Raw genomic sequence first — 22,100 nt, forward strand, 5'->3', positions numbered from 1 at the left:
TACACATTTTATTATTAAAAATCTGAAGTATATGAAAGTAACATTATTTTCTGTTAATATGTAGATTAAGATCTCGATAACCGTTAGACCGATATGGTTCTGCTTTACAGTGAAGCTTAACCCGCCTGTTGTGTACGCCGAGGAGGATAGGTCTGGTAGGGGAATTAGGCAAGCTAGAATCCACTTATTTTTATTTTTTTTGTCTTAACTATTCATCTAGGTACATGTTAGAAAGCGTAGCAATATTATATAAGCTCAATTTTAAAAACACCTTTTCTCTATGAATAATGATAGTTTGCCCGACTGTCTGATATTATCAGCTTCGCTTTTATGGATGTTGTCATCCTTATTTTATTATTTTGAATCTAATGTCTTTTAAACTGTTTTCCTTCTATACTTCCTTTAAATTGTAAGAATTATATGTTAAGTTTAAATCTAATTGTCTAATTTGATGAACTTTGCTTTAATGGTTGTTATCGTATTTTCAATGTTGTGGAATCTTTATTTTGATAAAAATAATTATAGTTTTGTCGCATTATTGACATACCAAACAACTTCTTTACTGTATAATTAAGTAACAACAAGGATGACAACATCCATTAAAGCGAAGCTCTGAAACGATATGACAGACGAACATTAACTATTGTTGAGTGTCAGAACTGAATATACAAAATATGAAAATATAAGGTTTGACAAAATTATACGTAAATTTGTTGCAAAACTTATTAAATGCAGAATTCTGTTTAAGGACATACTGACATTTTAATACTTGATTATAGAGATACTTCGCTCATAATATTGTACCTTATTGTAATAGGAATCAGAAATCAAAAAATCAGATTAATCGGATGATTTTATCACATAAAAAATTGTTATTAAAAAAGTAAAAAAATCAACATGTTTAAAATGGACGTACGGACATTCTGGTAACTATTATAGAGTTGCTACGCTTTCTAAATCGTACCCAACTACTACAGGAATAACCATGCAAAATTTGAAATCGATAGGACAATTCTAACATGCCTAAATTAACGAATAAAAGCTAACTATCTCGGACGGACGGACCTATCCTAATTATAGAAAAGCTATAAAAATATACCTTTTTTTTTCATTAACTCCATATAATAATGTAAAATAGCTACTAAAGTACCATTAAACAAGGATGACACCATCCATAAAAGTGAATAGCAGAACAAACGAACATCACTTGTAGAGTGTTAAAATTAATACCTAAGTATAATTTAAAAGTTTAAACAAAGTTGTGTATTAACTCTTTGCAGAATTGCGTAAGTACAGGATTCTGTTTAAGGACATACTTACCTACATATTTAGGACTTGATTATTTAGATACTTTGCTTCAAATATTGTTCTTAGTGACTATTCAAGCACAGAACCCCAAAATTGAAAAAAAAAATTTCTAAGAGGATAACGCCAGCACCTGTTTCTTAGTTCTTTTATGAGCTTTTTTTTAACTTGTAAACCAATATTTAGATGCACTCTACACTAAGATATCATCTTGAATTTTTATTATATGTAGTTTAAAGTTTAGCCGTTAGGTGTCTCAAAACAAAAGTTTAAATATTACTTCCTTTCATTTTTATGATTTTTGTAAACATCCTAACGGTTGTAACTAAATAATAAACAAAACTTAACGTATATTTTAGTTTTATGTAATAAAAAAACACCATTTTCAAAGGAGTAACCTAAATATAAAGAAAAAAATTATTAATATACAATTTTGCCTGTTATAAGCTACGATTCAAAAATAAAAACAAAAATCAGCCGTTATTTTCTGTAGGGAACCTCCGTCTTTTAGAAGGTTCTTGTTATTTCAATCCTTTTCTTCCTGCTCCCTGTAAATTCTATTGATTTAGAAAAATTATATAAAATATGTGAGTGTTTTTAGATTGATTTATACCTGAACCATAACAAAATGGGTTAAAACCTACCCATGATACTAGGTAGGTTTGGATATTCCCTATCTTAAATTTTGGCCCCTTTAATTTTCAATGTGTTAAACGAACATATGTGGTACTTATAAATGGAGTATGGGGTGAAAGAGAAATTTGTATAATATGTAGTTTAAAGTTTAGTCGTTAGGTGTCTCAAAACTAAACTTTAATTTTTACTTGCTGTCATTTTTATGATTTTTTAAACATCCTAACGGTTGTAACTGAATAATAAACAAAACTTAATGCATATTTTGGTTTTATATAATTAAAAAACACCATTTTCAAAGGAATAACCTAAATATAAAGAAAATAATTATTAATATACAATATTCAGCTTATTATAAGCTACGATTCAAAAAACAATAACAAAAATCAGTTGTTATTTTCTGCAGGGAACCTCCGTCTTTTAGAAGGTTCTTATTATTTCAATCCTAATCTGTCTGCTCTCTGTAAATTCTATTGATTTAGAAAAATTATATAAAATACAGTTAGGGAGTTGAATTTATTTTTATAGAAGCAGAAATATAATCTATGATTATGGTTTGGACCCTCTAAAACTGTAATCTACCTTTCCACTTTCCCCTCTCTTGGTGAAGATATCTTCAACGCCGATACGATTTTTGAAATGTAAGATTCTACTTTCCCCTCTCTTGGTGAAGATATCTTCAATGCCGATACGATTTTTGAAATGTAAGATTCCACTTTCCCCTTTCTTGGTGAAGATATCTTCAACGCCGATACGATTTTTGAAATTTAAGATTCCACTTTTGCCTCTCTTGGTGAAGATATCTTCAACAAGAGTGACAAAAGTGGAATCTTATATTTCAAAAATCGTATCGGCGTTGAAGATATCTTCACCAAGAGAGGGGAAAGTGGAAGGGTAGATTACAGTTTTAGAGGGTCCAAACCATAATCATAGATTATATTTCTGCTTCTATAAAAATGGATTCAACTCCCTAACTGGAATATGTGAGTGTTTTTTTGATTGATTTATACTTGAACCATAACAAAATGGGTTAAAACCTACCCATGATTAAGACTAGGTAGGCTTGGATACCCAATCTTAAATTTTGGTCCCTTTAATTTTCAATGTATTAAACGCGCCTAGTTGGTAATTATTAATGGATTATGGGGTGTAAGAGAAAATTGTATGATATGTAGTTTAAAGTTTAGCCGTTAGGTGTCTCAAAACTAAACTGACAACATTACTTGTTGTCAGTTTTATGATTTTTCAAACATCCTAAATGTTGTAAGTAATAAATAAACAAATCCATTTATATGTTTTAGTTGTTAACTTTATAAAAAAAATACCTTTTTTCCAAGGAGTAACTTAAAAAGAAAGAAAAACTATATAAATACAAATTTTTGCACTTTTGTAGTTACTTTGTAAACAAACGTGTACGCGCAATTTAATGCGGTAATATTTCTGTAAGGAGCTTTTGTCTTTTAAAAGGTTCCTCTATCTACTTGTTCCTATCCAGTCCGTCCCTTCCTCTGCATGTTCTATAGATTATGTTGAAAAAGGGGAATTAGGTTGAGCTAAAAATCCGTAAAGGTTGTGAGTTTTAAGTTAAAAAAAGTACCTAGTAGAACGATAAAAATTTATGTCAACTTAAAAAAATGTTTGTCTATAGTTCTTTTCAATTTATTGAATATTTTCGTTCTACTTCTTTTTTAAGCCTTAAAACTCTCACCTTTACGGAATCTTAGCACAATTTACCTCTCCCTTTTATAAAATATGTGAATATTTTTACTTTGATTATATCTATATAACCACAATAAAATGGTTTAAAACCTAACTACCCATGATAAATACTTGTTAGGTTTAGATACCTTATTTTCAATTTTAGTCCCTTTAATTTCAATGTATCGGAGACATTTAGGTGGTAATAAATAATAATTGTGGTTGTCGAAATGTAGTTTGAGGTAAAAAAAATTGGATTATATATAGTTTAAAGTTTAGCCGTTAGGTGTCTCAATACAAAAGTTTAAACATTATTTATTTAAATTTGAATGATTTTTCAAACATCCTAGATGTTATAAGTTATACATAATTAAATCCATATATATATATAATATATATACCTTAAAAAATACCTTTTTTCAAAAGACTAATTTAAATAGAAAGGAAAATATTACTATTTCAATTTTTAGCCTCTAACTGTTACTTAACCGTTATAATAAAAGCGCGACAAAGAAACTTGTCGTATATTTCTGTAGGGAGCTTTTGTCTTTTAGAAGGTTCCTCTGTATTCTTGATTCTGTCCTGTCCCTTCCACTTTATGTTCTACTAGCGGCTACGCCCCTAGAGGCCTCTAGTGGCACTTTATGTGTTTTTTTTGTTGTTTCAAGTGTACAATACCTACCTATTGTGCGATCAAGTCTCTACGATACCTCTTTATGTTGCTTTAAGTTTCTCAGCGAAATTTTTTTTGATATTTTGTGATTTCTCTTAGGAGGGTGGTGGGTCCTTCCCCCCAAATAGTTATAAACCTTCCAAGGACCTATGAGAAGCTACACTGTTACGGAGAACCTGATCGGTTCAGCGGTTAGCGAGATCCTTCAGTACACACAAACAGACAGACATCCTATTACTTCATTGTAAGGATAGATTTGAGAGAACATTTATAAAATATGAGAAATTTTTTTTGAATATGTCTATACCATGACAAAACGGATTAAAACCTAACCATGATAAATACTTTGTAAGTTTGCTTATCCCATCTTAGGTTTTGGTTCCTTTAATTTCAATGTATAAAAGACATTTAGATGGTAATAAATAATAATTGTGGTTGTCATAATTAAGTTTGAGGTAAAAAAAAACTTGTATTATATGTAGTTTAAAGTTTAGCCGTTAGGTGTCTCAATACAAAAGTTTAAACATTATTTATTTAAATTTGAATGATTTTTCAAACATCCTAGATGTTATAAGTTATACATAATTAAATCCATATATATATATAATATATATACCTTAAAAAATACCTTTTTTCAAAAGACTAATTTAAATAGAAAGGAAAATATTACTATTTCAATTTTTAGCCTCTAACTGTTACTTAACCGTTATAATAAAAGCGCGACAAAGAAACTTGTCGTATATTTCTGTAGGGAGCTTTTGTCTTTTAGAAGGTTCCTCTGTATTCTTGATTCTGTCCTGTCCCTTCCACTTTATGTTCTACTAGCGGCTACGCCCCTAGAGGCCTCTAGTGGCACTTTATGTGTTTTTTTTGTTGTTTCAAGTGTACAATACCTACCTATTGTGCGATCAAGTCTCTACGATACCTCTTTATGTTGCTTTAAGTTTCTCAGCGAAATTTTTTTTGATATTTTGTGATTTCTCTTAGGAGGGTGGTGGGTCCTTCCCCCCAAATAGTTATAAACCTTCCAAGGACCTATGAGAAGCTACACTGTTACGGAGAACCTGATCGGTTCAGCGGTTAGCGAGATCCTTCAGTACACACAAACAGACAGACATCCTATTACTTCATTGTAAGGATAGATTTGAGAGAACATTTATAAAATATGAGAAATTTTTTTTGAATATGTCTATACCATGACAAAACGGATTAAAACCTAACCATGATAAATACTTTGTAAGTTTGCTTATCCCATCTTAGGTTTTGGTTCCTTTAATTTCAATGTATAAAAGACATTTAGATGGTAATAAATAATAATTGTGGTTGTCATAATTAAGTTTGAGGTAAAAAAAAACTTGTATTATATGTAGTTTAAAGTTTAGCCGTTAGGTGTCTCAATACAAGAGTTAAAACATTATTTATTTAAATTTGAATGATTTTTCAAACATCCTAGATGTTATAAGTTATACATAATTAAATCCATATATACAGCATGACCCTCAAAAAAGTATTTTTAAGCATCTGCAGCCCTTATTTCTCAATGAATTATTAAAAAATGCATATGTCCTTGTTCTCCATAGTATTCCACGTAAGTAGATATAAAAATATTTTTTTTACCTCCATTAACACCGGAGATTTTTAGAGCTAAAGTTTTGAAAAAGTGACTGAGAAAAAGAATTTTTTTTGTTTCTCTTATTTTTTGGATGGTTATATTATGTTTTTCTGGCAACTGAATAATGAGACACAAAGAAAAACAAGTTAACTAAATATTTCTTTTTTATTCCACCAAAAAATATAAATTTTTAATGGCAAAAAATACTACTGAATGAATTGATTATTTGCAAATTTTAGGTTATTTATTAACCCTTATTTATAGAAAAGGATTAATTATGACAGTTGCTCCGCCTACTTTTCTGACATCTCAATTATTTAATAGGGGTTAAATTAAGCTTTTTAGACTAAAATATCATTATGTTTATTTTTATTTTCTTTATAACTTTTTTGTTATTAAAGTTAGGATTGTGAAACAAAAACAATTTTCCTGCTATATTCATAGAGATTTATTTGGTTTTTTAATCTTAAACAATTTTGCCTAATAAGTAAGTTTTTCAAAATATCATTAAACTAAAAAGACTCAAAAAATATGTGTAAAAAAATGCTTTTTACTCAAAAACAAAATTTTTTATTTCATTTTTGTATAAAGTTTCTGCTAGTAACAAAAATAAAAGGATTTCTAGCTTAATTTTGCTAAAAAAGTCGTTTCATGTTAAAAGTTACTTTTTCCTCAGTCACTTTTTCAAAACTTTAGCACTAAAAATCTCCGGTGTTAATGGAGGTAAAAAAAATATTTTTATATCTACTTACGTGGAATACTATAGAGAACAAGGACATATGCATTTTTTAATAATTCATTGAGAAATAAGGGCTGCAGATGCTTAAAAATACTTTTTTGAGGGTCATGCTGTATATATTATTATATATTTATATACCTTAAAAAATACCTATTTTCAAAGGACTAATTTAAATAGAAAGAAAAACTTTACAGATTCAATTTTTAGTCTCTATAAGTTACCTTTGTTTACAATAAAAAGCGCGACAAATAAAATTATGTCGTATATTTCTGTAGAGAGCCTTTGTCTTTTAGAAGGTTCCTCTTTCCTTTTGGTTATCTCTTGTTCCGTCCCCCCCCCCCGCATGCTTTATAGATTCGACAGAACTTTTATAAAATATGTAAAATCTTTTTAAACTGAACATATCTATTAAGCTATATAAGTTTTCCGGAATTTTAATGTTAGGGGGAGATTTGAAATCTGCATCAAATTTTAAGGATTTTTTATAAAATTCGTTTTTTTGTATAATTCTTTATCTAAAAGCGGAATTGCATTTTAAGTTAATTAATTTTGACCAATAGGATAGGTGGGTTTTAAACTACCTGCGCTCTAATTGGTTGAATGATGCACGCCATCCAATCAGAGCGCAGATTTTTTAAATCCACCAATCACAGATGCCACAATTAATTAATTTAAATTGCATTTCCGCTTTTAGATAAAGAATTATAGAAAAACGAATTTTATAAAAAAAATCCTCAAAATTTGATGCAGATTTTAAATCCCCCCTAACTTTAAAATTCCGGAAAACTTATATATCTTAATATCTATATTACAACAAAATGGGTTATAACATACCCATACAATTAATACCAGTTATGTTTAAACTTTATATACCCCATCTTAATTTTGGTCCCTTTAATTTTCAATGTATAAAAGACATTTAGGTGGCAATAAATGATAATTGTGGTTGTCATAATGTAGTTTGAGGTGTAAAAAAAAACTTGTATTATATGTAGTTTAAAGTTTAGCCGTTAGGTGTCTTAGTACAAAAGTTTAAACAATACTTGGTGACAGTTTTTCAATTTTTGAAACATCCTTAAAGTTATAAGTAATAAATAAACAAATCCTAATATTTTTTGGTTGTTAACCTTATAAAAAAAATATAATTTTTAAAAGGAGTAACTTAAATAGAAAGGAAAATTTCAATTTAATAATTTTTAGTCTCTACTATGTTACGTTTGTTTATTTTTGAAATCGGCGATACACATAATATGCCGTATATTTCTGTAGGGAGCTTTTGTCTTTTAGAAGGTTTCTCTTTCCATTTGATTCTTTCCAATCTAGTCCCCTGCCTGCATTGTTTTTTTTTTTTATATTTGGGATTCTTTTTTTAGATTGGCTTACCTATATGTAACCTAACCATGACAAAATGGAATAAAACCTAGCCATGATAAATACTTGGTAGGTTTACCTCATCTTAGGTTTTGGTTCCTTGAATTTTCAAATGTATAAATTACATTTAGGTGGCAATAAATGATAATTGTAATTGCCAAAATGTAGTTTGAGGTGTAAAAAAATCTTGTATGATACGTAGTTTGAAGTTTAGCCGTTAGGTGTCTCAATGATAAAGTTTAAACATTATTTGCTTTAATTTTTATGATCTTTCAAACATCCATAATGTCAAAAGTAATAAATGAACAAATCCTTATGTATATTTTAGTTGTTAACTTTATAAAGAAAATATCATTTTTCAGAGGAGTAACTTTAAAAAAAGGAAAATTTTATAATGTTAATATTTAGCCTTTATACAGTCACGTTTGTTTATTGTTTAAACGGCTATATAAATAATATGCCGTGTATTTCTGTAGGGAGCTTTTGTCATTTAGAAGGTTCCTCTTTCTAATATATTCAGACCTTTCATCCCTTGCATGGATTGAACGGATGTGTGGAAATTTACTTGCGGTTGCGCCCCTAGAGGCCTCTAGGGGCAATTTAGGGAAGGGGGAGTGTTGGAAGCTCCACTTTAAATTTTAATTCTAAAAAGCAAAAAAATGGAGGGGACGGTCATTTTTCTTGGGCCGATTTCTCTTGGGAGGGTGGAGTTACCCTGCTCCAAGTTAGCTATAAACCTTAGCGTGATCCTTTGCTACACATATAGATGGACATTGGACATCCTGTTAGTTTTGTATAAGGTTATTTCTAAACACAGTTCTTTTCCCATCTATTATATCAACTTCTTCGACCCTAACATCTGGGGGTGGTGTATTCGAGGGGGTAGGGTAGGAATGAAATAGCCCAAAGCCACCCCAAGACTTAAATAGATAAATAAAATAGACTAAAAGCGTTTCAGGACCTATGTGAATATTTCCTAAAATGGAGGGTTTTATCGGTTCAGAAATTATCGAAATCTCAGGCAACCTTTATATAATGGGATTGTGAACTACTTTATGGACATAATTTTCCTTGTAACTTAAAAATAAACTAGCGGCAGAGCCCCTAGAATCTAGGGAGATATAGGGGTCAGAAAAACCAACCTAATACGCAAATTTAGATATAACAAGGATGACAACATCCATAACAGCGAAGCACTGAAACGGTATGACAAACGATCATTAACTCTTGTAAAGTGTCATAATTGAATATACAAATTATGAATATATAAGTTTTGACAAAATTATACGTAAATTTGTTGCAAATCGTCTTAAATACAGAATTCTGTTTAAGGACATACTGACATTTTTTAGGACTTGATTATAGAGATACTTTGCTCAAAATATTGTATTTTATTGTAATAGGAATCAGTAATTCAAAAATCAGATCAATCTGATGATTTTATCAAATAAAGAATTTTTGTTAAAAAAGTAAAAAAATTAACATGTTTAAAATGGACGTACAGACATTCTGGTAACGATTATAGAGTTGCTACGCTTTCTAAATCGTACCTAATTACTACAGGAATCATCATACAAAGTTTTAAATCGATAGGATAATTCTGACATGCCTAAATTAACAAAAAAAAGGTATCGCTTTTAAAAATAGCCTTCAGTCATCCTGGGATCTTTTTAAAGCTTACTTTCAATTGAGAACTCAATCGGTTGGTTAGCAAGGTCCAAATAAACAGACAAAAAAACCTTATTTGGATCTGCTGAAATGTTTTGCTGAGCTAAATTCACTACGTCAGATAATACAGCTAGAGGATGAAAACACTATCAGGGATCCGAAGGGATAAGACAATGGATGATAGGTTGATATATGTTCCAAAATTACCTTTTTTGCAGATCATCATTATTGGTTGAAAAATTTGTACACAACCAATTTGTAAACAACCAATCAAATTGCAATTACAGTACCCATAGAGTTTTATGAAAAAAAAGATTATGTGTTTATTAAGTACCAGTTTAAATTACAGTCTAATGTCCCCTCCATCTCTGGACAATATTAATGAAAGTAAAACAGACTTTGAAATGGATTATTTACGTACTGATTGTCAAATAACCAACCTTTTGGATTTATGCTTGAAAAGCTTGAAATTCAAAGGACGATTCTAACTTGTCTTAGTATAGTGGTGACAAATAATAGTTATTTGTTGCATCGTATTATAGACAGCTTTCCGCGAATATTGAAAAGAAAATTAGAATATTAAAACCAGTTATGTTGACTGAGGGGCTGAAGGCCCGGGCTAATAAAACTGAAATCAATTGTATGTTTTTTTTTATTTTAATATTAGTGGAAAATTGTCTGTAACAGGATGCTGTATATGATTTTTCAGTACGGCTGAGAACTGGTTCTATTCCAGTGGATATTAATTGGTTTTGCATGAAGTAATACTGGAAAATAAATCAAAATTTCAATAACTACACTAGGTATCTTTTGGAATTGGGGAAAAACTATTAATGTCTATTATGTATCTAATCTAGACTCTTTATTTTTTACAATGTCTGAACTAAACAGTGTGCCGTTACTTACACCAAATTTACCACTTTATAATATCATCAGATTTGCATGTTTTCATTAAAGCATAAAATCTCACATCTTCATTGCTTCACTGCAGGGGCCCTTCTGATTTATTCAGCCTTTAGAGGACGGACTACACCACGATATCTTATTTTTGTGTATCTCTAAACCAATGATGTGCATGATTTTGTGGTTAAACGCCCTTTAAAACTACCAATCCTTTTATTACACGACCTTTGCCTGCTAGTTCTAATTCTGCATGGTAATAAGTTGCGCCTGTTCTTGTGTCAGGGCAGAGTAATCTTGGGCAGAGATTCGAACCCATTTCCTTCCCAATGTGCGGATGCGCAACGTATTACTCGCATTTGTTTGTTATTTTGTCACTAGTAAAATTGAAACACTCTTCGGATATGATTTTATGGGAAAGTGATTGCACACCAAACAATGACGTGTTGTTACTGGTGTAAAAAGTATTATACAACCATCTTCTAACTTCTGAATTGTAGTAAAAAATTGCAAAATGTTTAATTTTTACCAGAAAATTTGTTTGGTTTTGTCATTATCGAGTTATAAAAGGTCATTTTTTGATTGTTGTATATCGCATCGTATTAAAGACAGCTTACCGCGGATATTAAAATAAAAAGTTATTGCAAATATTACATATCTAAAAAGAAGACTATTAGCTGTGAGACAAGCTAAATTAAGCTACACCTACATTATTAAGTACTTCTTACCTAACATAGGAGCTGAGTAAGTAAAATGTGGTTTTTTAGTTTGAGTTTTAGACTAAAGTTTTGCAATCAAATGGTCTCGTGTCTTCAATAAGTAAATAAACACCTTCTATCAAAATAAATTGTTAGAAAACTGCTTTAGAAAGATTATTATTAAATCTTACAACTAAAATCTATTAAAGATTTATTTAATATAAAATCTACAGAATCACATTATCTTAATTATTATCATTTAAGAATTATAAATTGTATTTTTTATCACATTTAAATGTGTTGATTTGAATTATACACAACAGGGTGTAATAAAAATAATCAAAAAAAAGAAAAAATAAAACATTTAGGTATTAAGTTTAAAATAAAATTATGTTTCAAAAGTGATATTTTGTCTTTTAAATTTGTGTTAAATTCTGACTATTTTACATGTTAAAATCTAAAATAAGATTTTCCAATTTTAACAAAGTTTGTGAAAAATGCCATCTGAAAATTTTCCTGTTTATATTGAAATTATGTCCTAAAAAAAACTTGTAGGACACACTGTAAAAAATGAAGGAGAAAATTATTATTTTCATGACTGTGTACATCCATTACATTAATTAAATGACTTAAATGCCCATTTCTATATAATGATTATTCATTACTTTGAGCATGAAATGCAATAATATTTATAGAATATTCTATATTTAGAATTGAAGATATAAAATGCATTTAAACTATTAACAAAGTAGAATTTTGGTTTGAACATTTTTTTTGATAATTAAAGCTATTAACATTGAAGTTGTTTCATACCATTATTTTACTTTCCCAAAAAAATTTGACCTAATAACCAAAAACACAAAACAAAAGTTGTTTAGGCTTATAATAGCATTATTTGACAAAAAAATTTAAAGCTCCAACTGGGTCTTAAAGGATCCATTCATGATTTTGAGTTACAATGACATTAAATTAACATACCTTAATGTTTGAGGAGGGTTTGATAGGTATTAATGACATAAGCTGGAAAAAAGTGGACTAATGTATAGTTAGGATATATGGATAGGTCATTGTAAGGGATTGAAATCCACTTACTAAATGTAAACCCCCAGGAAATCTGGAATTCCTTCTCTAGCATTTATGGCTTGAAATAACTTTTTTGTATTTGAATTTTCACTGTTTTTTTTCTTTGGAGAATGCATTATTGTACTTTGTGTACTTACTACTTATCCATCCACTACACTGTATTGTATAGTAAGTACATGTTGTACACTCAGTTACAGTCCTTTCTGTTCCATGTACTCTTTGATCTTTCTGATGTCCTCCTCATTTGTACCTGAAAATATACCTAATGAAATTATGTAACAAAACTTTGAAATTTCCCTTAGATTACATCTGGATCATAAGCAAACTTATTAGAGAAACAAATTTTTCTTGTTTTATGTTAGTTAAATCATAGGTTGGGTTATGTTACCCCATTGTGGTAAGGTGCAACAGGGTTAGAGCCTCTACAGGGGCTAAAATCAAGTTTTTATTTAATTGAAAGTAAGGGGGGGACCACTAGTCAAGAAAGAATTTAGGTGAACTCACCTAACAATAATACAAAAATTATACATGAAACATGAAATCATTATTTTATCATCAATTATGAAAGAAAATGAAATAACCAAAACAAGAAGTTAAAAACAAAATCTTGGAAATAGTTTTAATTTATAGCAGGTATATTACATATTTGTACATAAAATAAAATTGTTTTTCATAAAAAATATTTTCTAAATTTGCTCCCCATTCATCCCAGATCACTCATCCTATTACTTTGATCCATGCTTCTATTCCTAATATTATTTAGTCTTGTGTCAAAGAGATAGATACATGAAGAGGATGTTACAAGTAAAAGTACTTAGACTAATTATCCTTGATATTTATAAATATGTATAATATATGATAGACATAACAAATTATAAATCTTTAATTTTTAAATTCTAAGCATATTTATCCCTGCCCTTGCACCTAGGAATCAGGAAAATGTCACAACTGTTGAACAAATTGTGACAAAATTGTGAAAAATGATCTAATTTGCAATGAATAAGGAGTAAAACACAGAATATAAAACTGAAGATTTTATCACAATTCAACTATTAACCTGAATGATTGGTTATCTATTTCAAGTTGTACAAATTTGCTTTTCAATCAATAATAAAATCCACAATTGGTTTTCCTAAGTAATTATTCATCAATGAAAAGAAAATTAATTTTTTATTCAAGGCTAAAAGGCAGCTAATTTAAGTAAATGTTTGGTAAAACCACACATGAGATATATAAATCAATATGACCTTTAATACAAGGTTATTTATTTTGTAAGTATAAACTTTTTGTATTCAGAGCTTTCTTTGCTTTATGATAAGTTATATTATAAATTAAAAGCTTACATATTAAGGAATGTATTTTTAATCATGTTCCTACAGCATAAATAGTTTGTACTATTATTAAAGACATTATTATGTTGCTTGTTCACAATCACATAAATAAAAATATTAAGAATTATTTCTTTCACAATAACTTTGCTATTTTATACATAGAAAAACTTATCAGAATGAAAAAATACTAATTTGTTGGGTATTGATTTTGGATAAGATATAGGTTTTCACCAATTTCAAGTAAATGTACAGTTAATATATGCTATTATAAGGTTCTTCAACACCATATACTTATTAAGAACCAGACAAATTACAATTTGTTATCTATAATACAAAGTAGCTTGATGTCTGTCTGTCTGTCTGTCTGTCCGTCCGTCTGAAGCTTAAGATCTCGGTAACCACTGAACCAATCGGATTCTACTCTTCAGGGTATATACCTATTGGTCCTGTGGTGGTTTTAAGCTATTTTCTTGGTGGGTGGGACACCCCCAACCCCCCAAAAAACAAAAAAATCCCCCCCCATTTTTTTTTTTTTTTATTTGCTTAAGATTTCCTTGGTCCTTTAGGTTTTGTAGAAGATTTCCTTGGTACTTTAACGAATTTCGCCTTAATTTTTTTTATCACCTCTTGGGGCAAAGCCCCTAGAGGCTAGGGGCGAAGCCGCTAGTTTGACATAAAGTAACACTTTTATTGCTTTTGTACTTCTTTATAGTGCAGGATATAAGAAACTTTCTAATTAAAAAGAAAGACAGAATTTGCTGCATCAAATTATTAAAGTTAATCTCCAAGCAATCTAACCTTCTGTATTGAAACAATCTAATTTGATTAATTAGGTGATAGATTAAAAAAAGTAAGTAAAACGCAGTTTTTTCTTACTAAATGCATACAAACTATTCAGCTTACAAACAAAATTAAAATGTATTCAGAAATTTACCTGAAATAACATTTGATGATCTTCTGTAGTCCCCATCTGCCCCATTTCTACAAATATATTTTGATATCAGGATCTATTATACAAAATCTTTGATCTAACAAAATGTCAAATTATTTTATACTCTAGAAATACAGCATGACCCTCAAAAAAGTATTTTTAAGCATCTGCAGCCCTTATTTCTCAATGAATTATTAAAAAATGCATATGTCCTTGTTCTCCATAGTATTCCACGTAAGTAGATATAAAAATATTTTTTTTACCTCCATTAACACCGGAGATTTTTAGAGCTAAAGTTTTGAAAAAGTGACTTATTTTTTGGATGGTTATATTATGTTTTTCTGGCAATTGAATAATGAGACTTAAAGAAAAACAAGTTAACTAAATATTTCTTTTTTATTACACCTAAAAATATCAATTTTTAATGGCAAAAAATACTACTGAATGAATTGATTATTTGCAAATTTTAGGTTATTTATTAACCCTTATTTATAGAAAAGGATTAATTATGACAGTTGCTCCGCCTACTTTTCTGACATCTCAATTATTTAATAAGGGGTAAATTAAGCTTTTTAGACTAAAAAATCATTATGTTTTATTTTTATTTTCTTTATAACTTTTTTGTTATTAAAGTTAGGATTGTGAAACAAAAACAATTTTCCTGCTATATTCATAGAGATTTATTTGGTTTTTTAATCTTAAACAATTTTGCCTAATAAGTAGGGTAAGGGGGGGGGAAGTTTCGGTAAGGGGCTATTCTCGGTAATTTCGACCTACCTTCATTAAATGACCTTTTTCTCCATGTTCCTTTCAAATGACAGAAAAAAACATAAATGCAAATTTGTTCCTTATTAAATTGCCTACAAAAAAGTATAAAATGAATTTTTTGTGAGATGAATATACTTATTGGGTCTCAAAGTCGGACGAAAAATTTTTTTTTTCCAAAAATTTTTTAGTAGGTGTGTAAAGATCGACCTACACAAAAATTGGTAAGACCTAGAGCTGATCTGAAAAACTTTTTGAACTAGAAATTGCCCGCTTTTTCCAAATCCATTGAGAGCTTTAAAATCGGGTTAATATTTTTTTCAAAAATTACCAAAGTTGGCGCCGGGGGAAAAATCGGTAATTTCAAAAGAAATTAAAATTCAACTTTTAAGGTCATGTTTTCATGTTTTCTTTTGTCAAATCTATTATTCCATATGGACTTTTTAAGAATTAGGCCTAAAAATGAATAGAACAGATAAAAAACAAAAAAAAATATTAATTTTATTTTTTTAATCAAAATTTTGCGAGGAAAAAATCAAAATTTCTGGTCCTTTGAAAAAAAAATATTTTTGACATAGGATGAATAGTCCAATCTTTATGAATTTTTTTGTGGTTAATCCCAATCACCTATACTAATTATGATTTATTAAGCTTGTTTGGTTGTTTGGCCTTTTTTCATCGATTTTTTTAAGGTTAAAATGTAGTCAAGATTTTTTGCAAAGATGACACTTTTGCTTCAAATTCAATTTTTGAGGTCAATTTTTAATCAATTTTCATGTTTTTTGGGCTAAATCTATAGTTCAATGTGAGCTTTTTTAGGATCAGGCCTAAAAAGTAATAAAATACGTTTTTTTCTTATATTAATTTTAAGTTTTTAAAAAAAAAATTTTCGAAAAAAAAAATCGAAAATTCGTGTCTTTCAAAAAAATTCATTTTTAACATAGAAGGAATAGTCCGATCATTATGAAACTTTTTGTGGATAATCCCCATAACCTATACTAATTATGATTATTTATGTTCGACTGGCCGTTTGGCCGTTTTTCATAGATTTTGTTTAGGTTGAAAAAAATTACCGATATTTCCCCCGGTGGTGGGGAAATATCGGTAACTTTTTTGCGGTCAATTTCGGCCAACTTCTAAAAGTCCTAGGATAATGTCCTTTTAGGGCCTGATAGTCCTTTCCGTAAGCTTTCTATTGGTCTTGGTTTCATTTGAAAATATTAATATTTACCCCATTTTTTTCAAAAAAAAACGAAAAAAAAACGAAATTTCCCCCCCCCTTACCCTAAGTTTTTCAAAATATCATTAAACTAAAAAGACTCAAAAAATATGTGTAAAAAAATGCTTTTTACTAAAAAACTAAATTTTTTATTTCATTTTTGTATAAAGTTTCTGCTAGTAACAAAAATAAATGGATTTCTAGCTTAATTTTGCTAAAAAAGTCGTATCATGTTAAAAGTTACTTTTTCCTCAGTCACTTTTTCAAAACTTTAGCACTAAAAATCTCCGGTGTTAATGGAGGTAAAAAAAATATTTTTTTATCTACTTACGTGGAATACTATAGAGAATAGGACATATGCATTTTTTAATAATTCATTGAGAAATAAGGGCTGCAGATGCTTAAAAATACTTTTTTGAGGGTCATGCTGTATGTTGTAATGTTTTCAATGCTCTTTAGAATTATAGTAGAAAATCTTCAGTATTATTAGTCTAAAGCTCAAAATTCTTTGTTTAACTAAATTATTCTGATCAACTTTTAAGATTTTTTTTTAAATTTAAAATTTTGTTTTACTGACAAACCTGCTGTGTGATCTTTTCAATGGTTTATCATCCATACTAAGAATGTTCACTTCAGGTTCTTCTAAAACAAAAAAGAATTTTATTATTATATTATTTTTGTGTTAAAATTTAAAAAGAATAAAAAATTTGGGGGAGGGTCAATTTTTTTGGGAGGAGGGGAAGTCGACCCCCCTTTTTAAATTATAGTTTTAAAAAGATTTTTTTTTGTAGGGGGTATTTATCATTTTTTTGGGGGGTTGGGGGTGTGCTACCTCCCAAGAAATTAGCTTAAAATAATCACAGGACCAGTAGGTATATTCCCTGAAGAGTAAAGCCCAATCGGTTCAGTCGTTACTGAGATCTTAAGCTTCAGACAGACAGACAGACGGACAGACAGACATAGTATTACTTTGTATTTTACTATTTTTGTCTAAATTACAGGATGAATCACACTTTGAATTGAAATGGAAACGTTTTTTTTTATTGTAGATTTTGGTGTTAAAAGTACTTAGTTACAGAATAAAGAAATCAATATCAAAAGTAAAAATTTTAAAATATTTATAGTTAGTTAAATGCATTTGCAATTATAGATGAACAATTCACTTTTGAAGGTTAAAATTGCCAAACTTTGAATTGTATAACAGAACCTACGCATTTAAAAAATGGAATATGGTTAAAGATAAAAATTTTAAACATACATACTTTGCTAACAATTGTAGTAATAGTATATAACAAAATATTTAATAAATTTTGTTAGAATTGCTACCACCAAAAATGAATTCTCATCAAACCTCTTGACAAATATCCTTAGAATACACAACCCTAATCTTGTTATTCTCTAAAATTTCTTGATGAACTTTTTGCTAAGCCTCATACTAAGCTTTGCATTTAAGCACAGTAATATTTAATTTTTTTCTTGTATTCATTCAAATCCGGTGGATAGGAACCGGTTTTATTTCATACAAAAAAAACTATGTATAGCATCATATTAAATCCAGCTTTCTACAAATATAAAAATGTACAATCATAAGATTAAAAACATTTTTTTGCCAGTCCCTTTGGCACCTCGGGGATAAAAAAATACTGGTTTTAATCTTAAAAGTGTACATTCTATATCGGTGGAAAGCTGTTTAAAATACGATGCGAGAAATAACTTTTAATTCATTTTTAATGTTAAAGATGAAAAAAATAATTGGTAAGATCTCAGTTGGCCTGATTACTGCACAATAATCAAGAGCATGAATTAGGCTATTTTGAATATGAGTAAATAAGTTATATCCTATCCCTAAAATGTAGAATTAGGAATTGTGTATTTACAACTTATTGATTCAATAAATATTTGGTTTTTATGAATAATTAAAGTTGAGGTTCCAACATGTACCACTGTAAATTTGAAGTAGTTATTAAACATTCCAGGAATATTTTTACTGGAATTTCCTTTCTCTATCAAAATTGTTCCATAATTTTTTTGTTGTTGTAATTTTTAAATCTAATGCCTGTTGAAGTAAATAAAAATTACCATTTTCAAGTATGTCTTGAATATCTGGCTCCTCAACCTCTTCTGTCAGAATTTCTTTCTCAAAAATTGTTGAGGTCTGTAAATTAAAGATAAGGAAAGTTGGGTATAGTCCTTTCCATGACATCCCTCCATAAGGGGCGATTAGTCGTATTTTTAAAATGGCTTTTTATAGGTTATTTTAGGTTAGGTTAGGTTATATTGTGTTAGGTAATTGCCCCACAGGGTTAGGTAATTGGCCCCGCAGGGTTAGAGCCCCCCGCAGGGGCTAGAAATAGGAGAAAAGCTACTGTGAAAAATACGAAGAATCGCCCCTTATGGAGGGATGTCGTGGAAAGGACTATACCCGGAAAGTTAGTTATAGGAATCCAAAGAAATATCTGGGTATGCAAAATATGAGATATTCAAATGAGCATGCTATATAAATTAGCAACTATCATTCACTCCATTGTCTCAAAACGTCTTTCAGTACTGTAGAAGATCAATATAAGTACGTACATATTGTCTGTCTAGTATGATCTTCACTGAGCCAAATGACTCACCAACATTTGAAGTGCTTTGTCAATCTACAAAGAGACATGCCCACTACTAACCTATGAAACTTAGCCTAAAGCTGTAATAGAGAAATACTTACAGTGGGTCTAGCTATTGTTGGTGCTGTCAATGGTCTACTGAATGGAGTTGGTGGCCGACTACAGCCACTTGAGGCCTCAGATACATTGTCCAGGCTCCCATTTCTTTCAGGGCCTGCAAGAAGGAGAATTTTGAATAAATGTACAACGAAAATAGCACTTAGGTTGAAGAGAACACAATCTTATCAATAGGGATGGAAAAAAAACTTGCCTAAATAGTTTTCTAGACAAGACCTTATTAAAGTAAAAAAACATCTTAAAAGTAAAACTTTTTTGATAAATATTCTATCTCAGATAACAAACTCCCTAGTACTATTCAGAGAGAAGGGACACTGGGCTGTTTTATTACAATAGTCCTCAAACTTTTATATTAATATTCGTTGGCTTAACATCTTTGGGAACTTGAGTGAATTTTGATTGGTTGTTTCATTAAGTTGAGTGTTCAAACGTTTCAACCACGAATTTTAATCCACAGAAGGGGTAATTTTGTTTATCATCATTGAGGGAGTACATTATTTTATATGCCATTGTCTTATCTTTTTAGATCCCTGAGTACTATTTATTATGGATAATAGAAATTTGGACCTGGCTGATATGATATGCTGGGCCTCAAGTGGTCTCCATTCTGCTTCTAAACAAAAATGACTTATAAAAAAACTTAAAATGTAATACCTAGATATATTTATTTTTGATTTATCCATTTTTTTAAATTTTAAAAGTCGGTAAGGAGGGTTTACAACTTGTATAAAGTTGAAATATTTTTAGAAGAATAGTTTGAACCTATTCTTACTGTAGGACTTGTTGCTTCTTAAATACTAAGGATATAGACACATATTTAGAAAGCTTACCTGATAATCATTGTGATTTATAACAGCTTTGTCATCCTTTGTCAATTTTACAATTATGAGAAACCAAAAGAATGATTTCATCTACATAATACAAATTTGATATTCTCATCAAATAAGCACAAATCACAATTATGCCTCTGTGGTACTTAAAAGTTAAGATTAAATCCTTTGTCATTTAGAGTTCTTATTTCTTAGGCTATTAAACCTTTAAAGTCAAGGAGTAAAGAATGTTTATAAATTCAAATCATTAGTTATTGAAAAGACATTAATTTGTTGAGGTAGTAGTAAAAGTTAGCTAGACATATAATATATGATCTATTAAATTGAAAATAATAGAAAAAGTATTATTTTGAAAGTAAGGACACAAAGTATGAAGTGAAATGCTTTCCAATGTTTAAAATTGACAGTATTCTACACAAACACACAATTTCTAGTGAATTATAAATAATAAATACCCAGCTTTATATTCCTTGTCTTTGGCATTTTATAAAGGGAAATTGTCAATTTATTTTGTAGATTATTATACTTTAAAGTTTTGTAGCTGAAATGTTAGAAGTTTAAAGAGATTGAAAGCTTAAAACACCAAAAATAGTTGCAGTTTTCAGCCTATTAATAAGACTATTGACAATTGGTATATTATATTTAATTCTTTAGTCCTATAATATTTTAAATATTTGAAAGTACAAGTGGTACAAGCTTACTTGTCTTTCTTGGTAATTTCTTACTTTAATAAATCTTTAATAATTAATTGTAACATTCCTGTTTAGTGCAGCCAGAACCCATAAATAGAATACATAGCCTCTGAAAGCAAAATAATAACTTTATTAATTATGCACTGCTATAAGTTATAGATTATATTACTGTACTAGAGTTGGCTCGATATAATTATCTCCCTATTGGCTAGTTTTCTATATGCATATCTATTTCTCAATAAATCTATTTTCCTCACCCGGCATTACTATCTAAAAGAAAGTAAATATTTAATAATTTAAATGATTTTTAAAAGATTTTTTTAAATTATATTTTTTTCTTTACATTACCATCACCAATGGGTTAATGATGATGATTACAATTTTAGTTTAATATTTGAACACACAAAATGTCGCCACAATTGAATTCTTTTAAAACATAGTTTTCTTAAATTTATCATATTATAAATTTAAATTTTCTTTTTTATGATTAGAAATTAAATACATCAATATAAGGTAAATAGCAACATGAAATGAAAAAAATGAATTTATTTTTAATAAAGTAAAATAATGGGTCTTATCGTTCTGGGCAATGAGAGTTTATTATGGATTATTGGAGCACTATGAGTTTTAATCATATATTCCTTGGAAAACTTGAGCTCGTTTATAGACATTTATTTCCTATATAGATCTGACATGGATCTTGAAGCAATTAAGCAGGCCGTTTTGTACATGTTAAAAATTGGAAGATTTCATTAAATAAAAGTAATCGCAAATATACTTAGTAAATAATTATAGATTAGCATTAATAAATTGAGTAATGGGTTAGGTTGATTCATTCTATTTGAAAATACAAAGGTAGACATATCAATTTTGTTTTGAAACATATATCTATATAACTAAAGAAATCTTTAAAAATATCTTTTTTTCAAAGTTTGTAAGTACATTATCTATTTTCTTACTTTTACTTTATCATGTATTTATCATAGTTTTATTACTACTTCTCATACATGAAATATTAGATATTAATATTTCATTTCAACTTTCAAGTCTAATAACAGGTCTTTCCTAACATTAATCACAATAATACAATTTGTGTTCCACTATGCATCTTTATTCTGGTTTATTCTTATATATATTTCATCATAAGTTAACATTTAAAGGTCAAATGTTATTTTTATTTTAAGAATACATATTATATTTTCTGTAGAATATTTTTACAAATGTAT

At 29.0% G+C, this 22,100-nt stretch overlaps 2 protein-coding genes across 4 annotated transcripts in view; one reads left to right on the plus strand and one right to left on the minus strand.

Moving 5' to 3' along the window:
- LOC145304637 (ero1-like protein) overlaps positions 1-22,100 on the plus strand; it is a 56,655-nt gene that overhangs the window by 1,865 nt on the left and 32,690 nt on the right. The window lies entirely within an intron of this gene.
- Positions 11,455-20,980, minus strand: LOC145304642 (uncharacterized). 2 transcript variants are annotated; one of them, XM_080146573.1, is made up of 8 exons: positions 20,940-20,980; positions 20,183-20,216; positions 19,920-19,965; positions 19,337-19,449; positions 18,706-18,781; positions 17,208-17,268; positions 14,646-14,692; positions 11,455-12,630 (listed from the first exon to the last, which is right to left on the minus strand). In XM_080146573.1, exons 1-8 carry the CDS (start codon positions 20,963-20,965, stop codon positions 12,572-12,574), a joined length of 462 nt encoding a protein of 153 aa, XP_080002699.1. In that variant the 5' UTR covers positions 20,966-20,980; the 3' UTR covers positions 11,455-12,571. The 2 variants fall into 2 exon arrangements, with proteins under 2 accessions (XP_080002699.1, XP_080002700.1); XM_080146574.1 differs by having other exon boundaries at positions 11,496-12,630; positions 17,208-17,265.

Source organism: Acartia tonsa, chromosome 13 (genome assembly GCF_053477335.1).
Source record: "Acartia tonsa isolate MP-2025a chromosome 13, ASM5347733v1, whole genome shotgun sequence".
NCBI classification, from domain to species: domain Eukaryota; kingdom Metazoa; phylum Arthropoda; class Copepoda; order Calanoida; family Acartiidae; genus Acartia; species Acartia tonsa.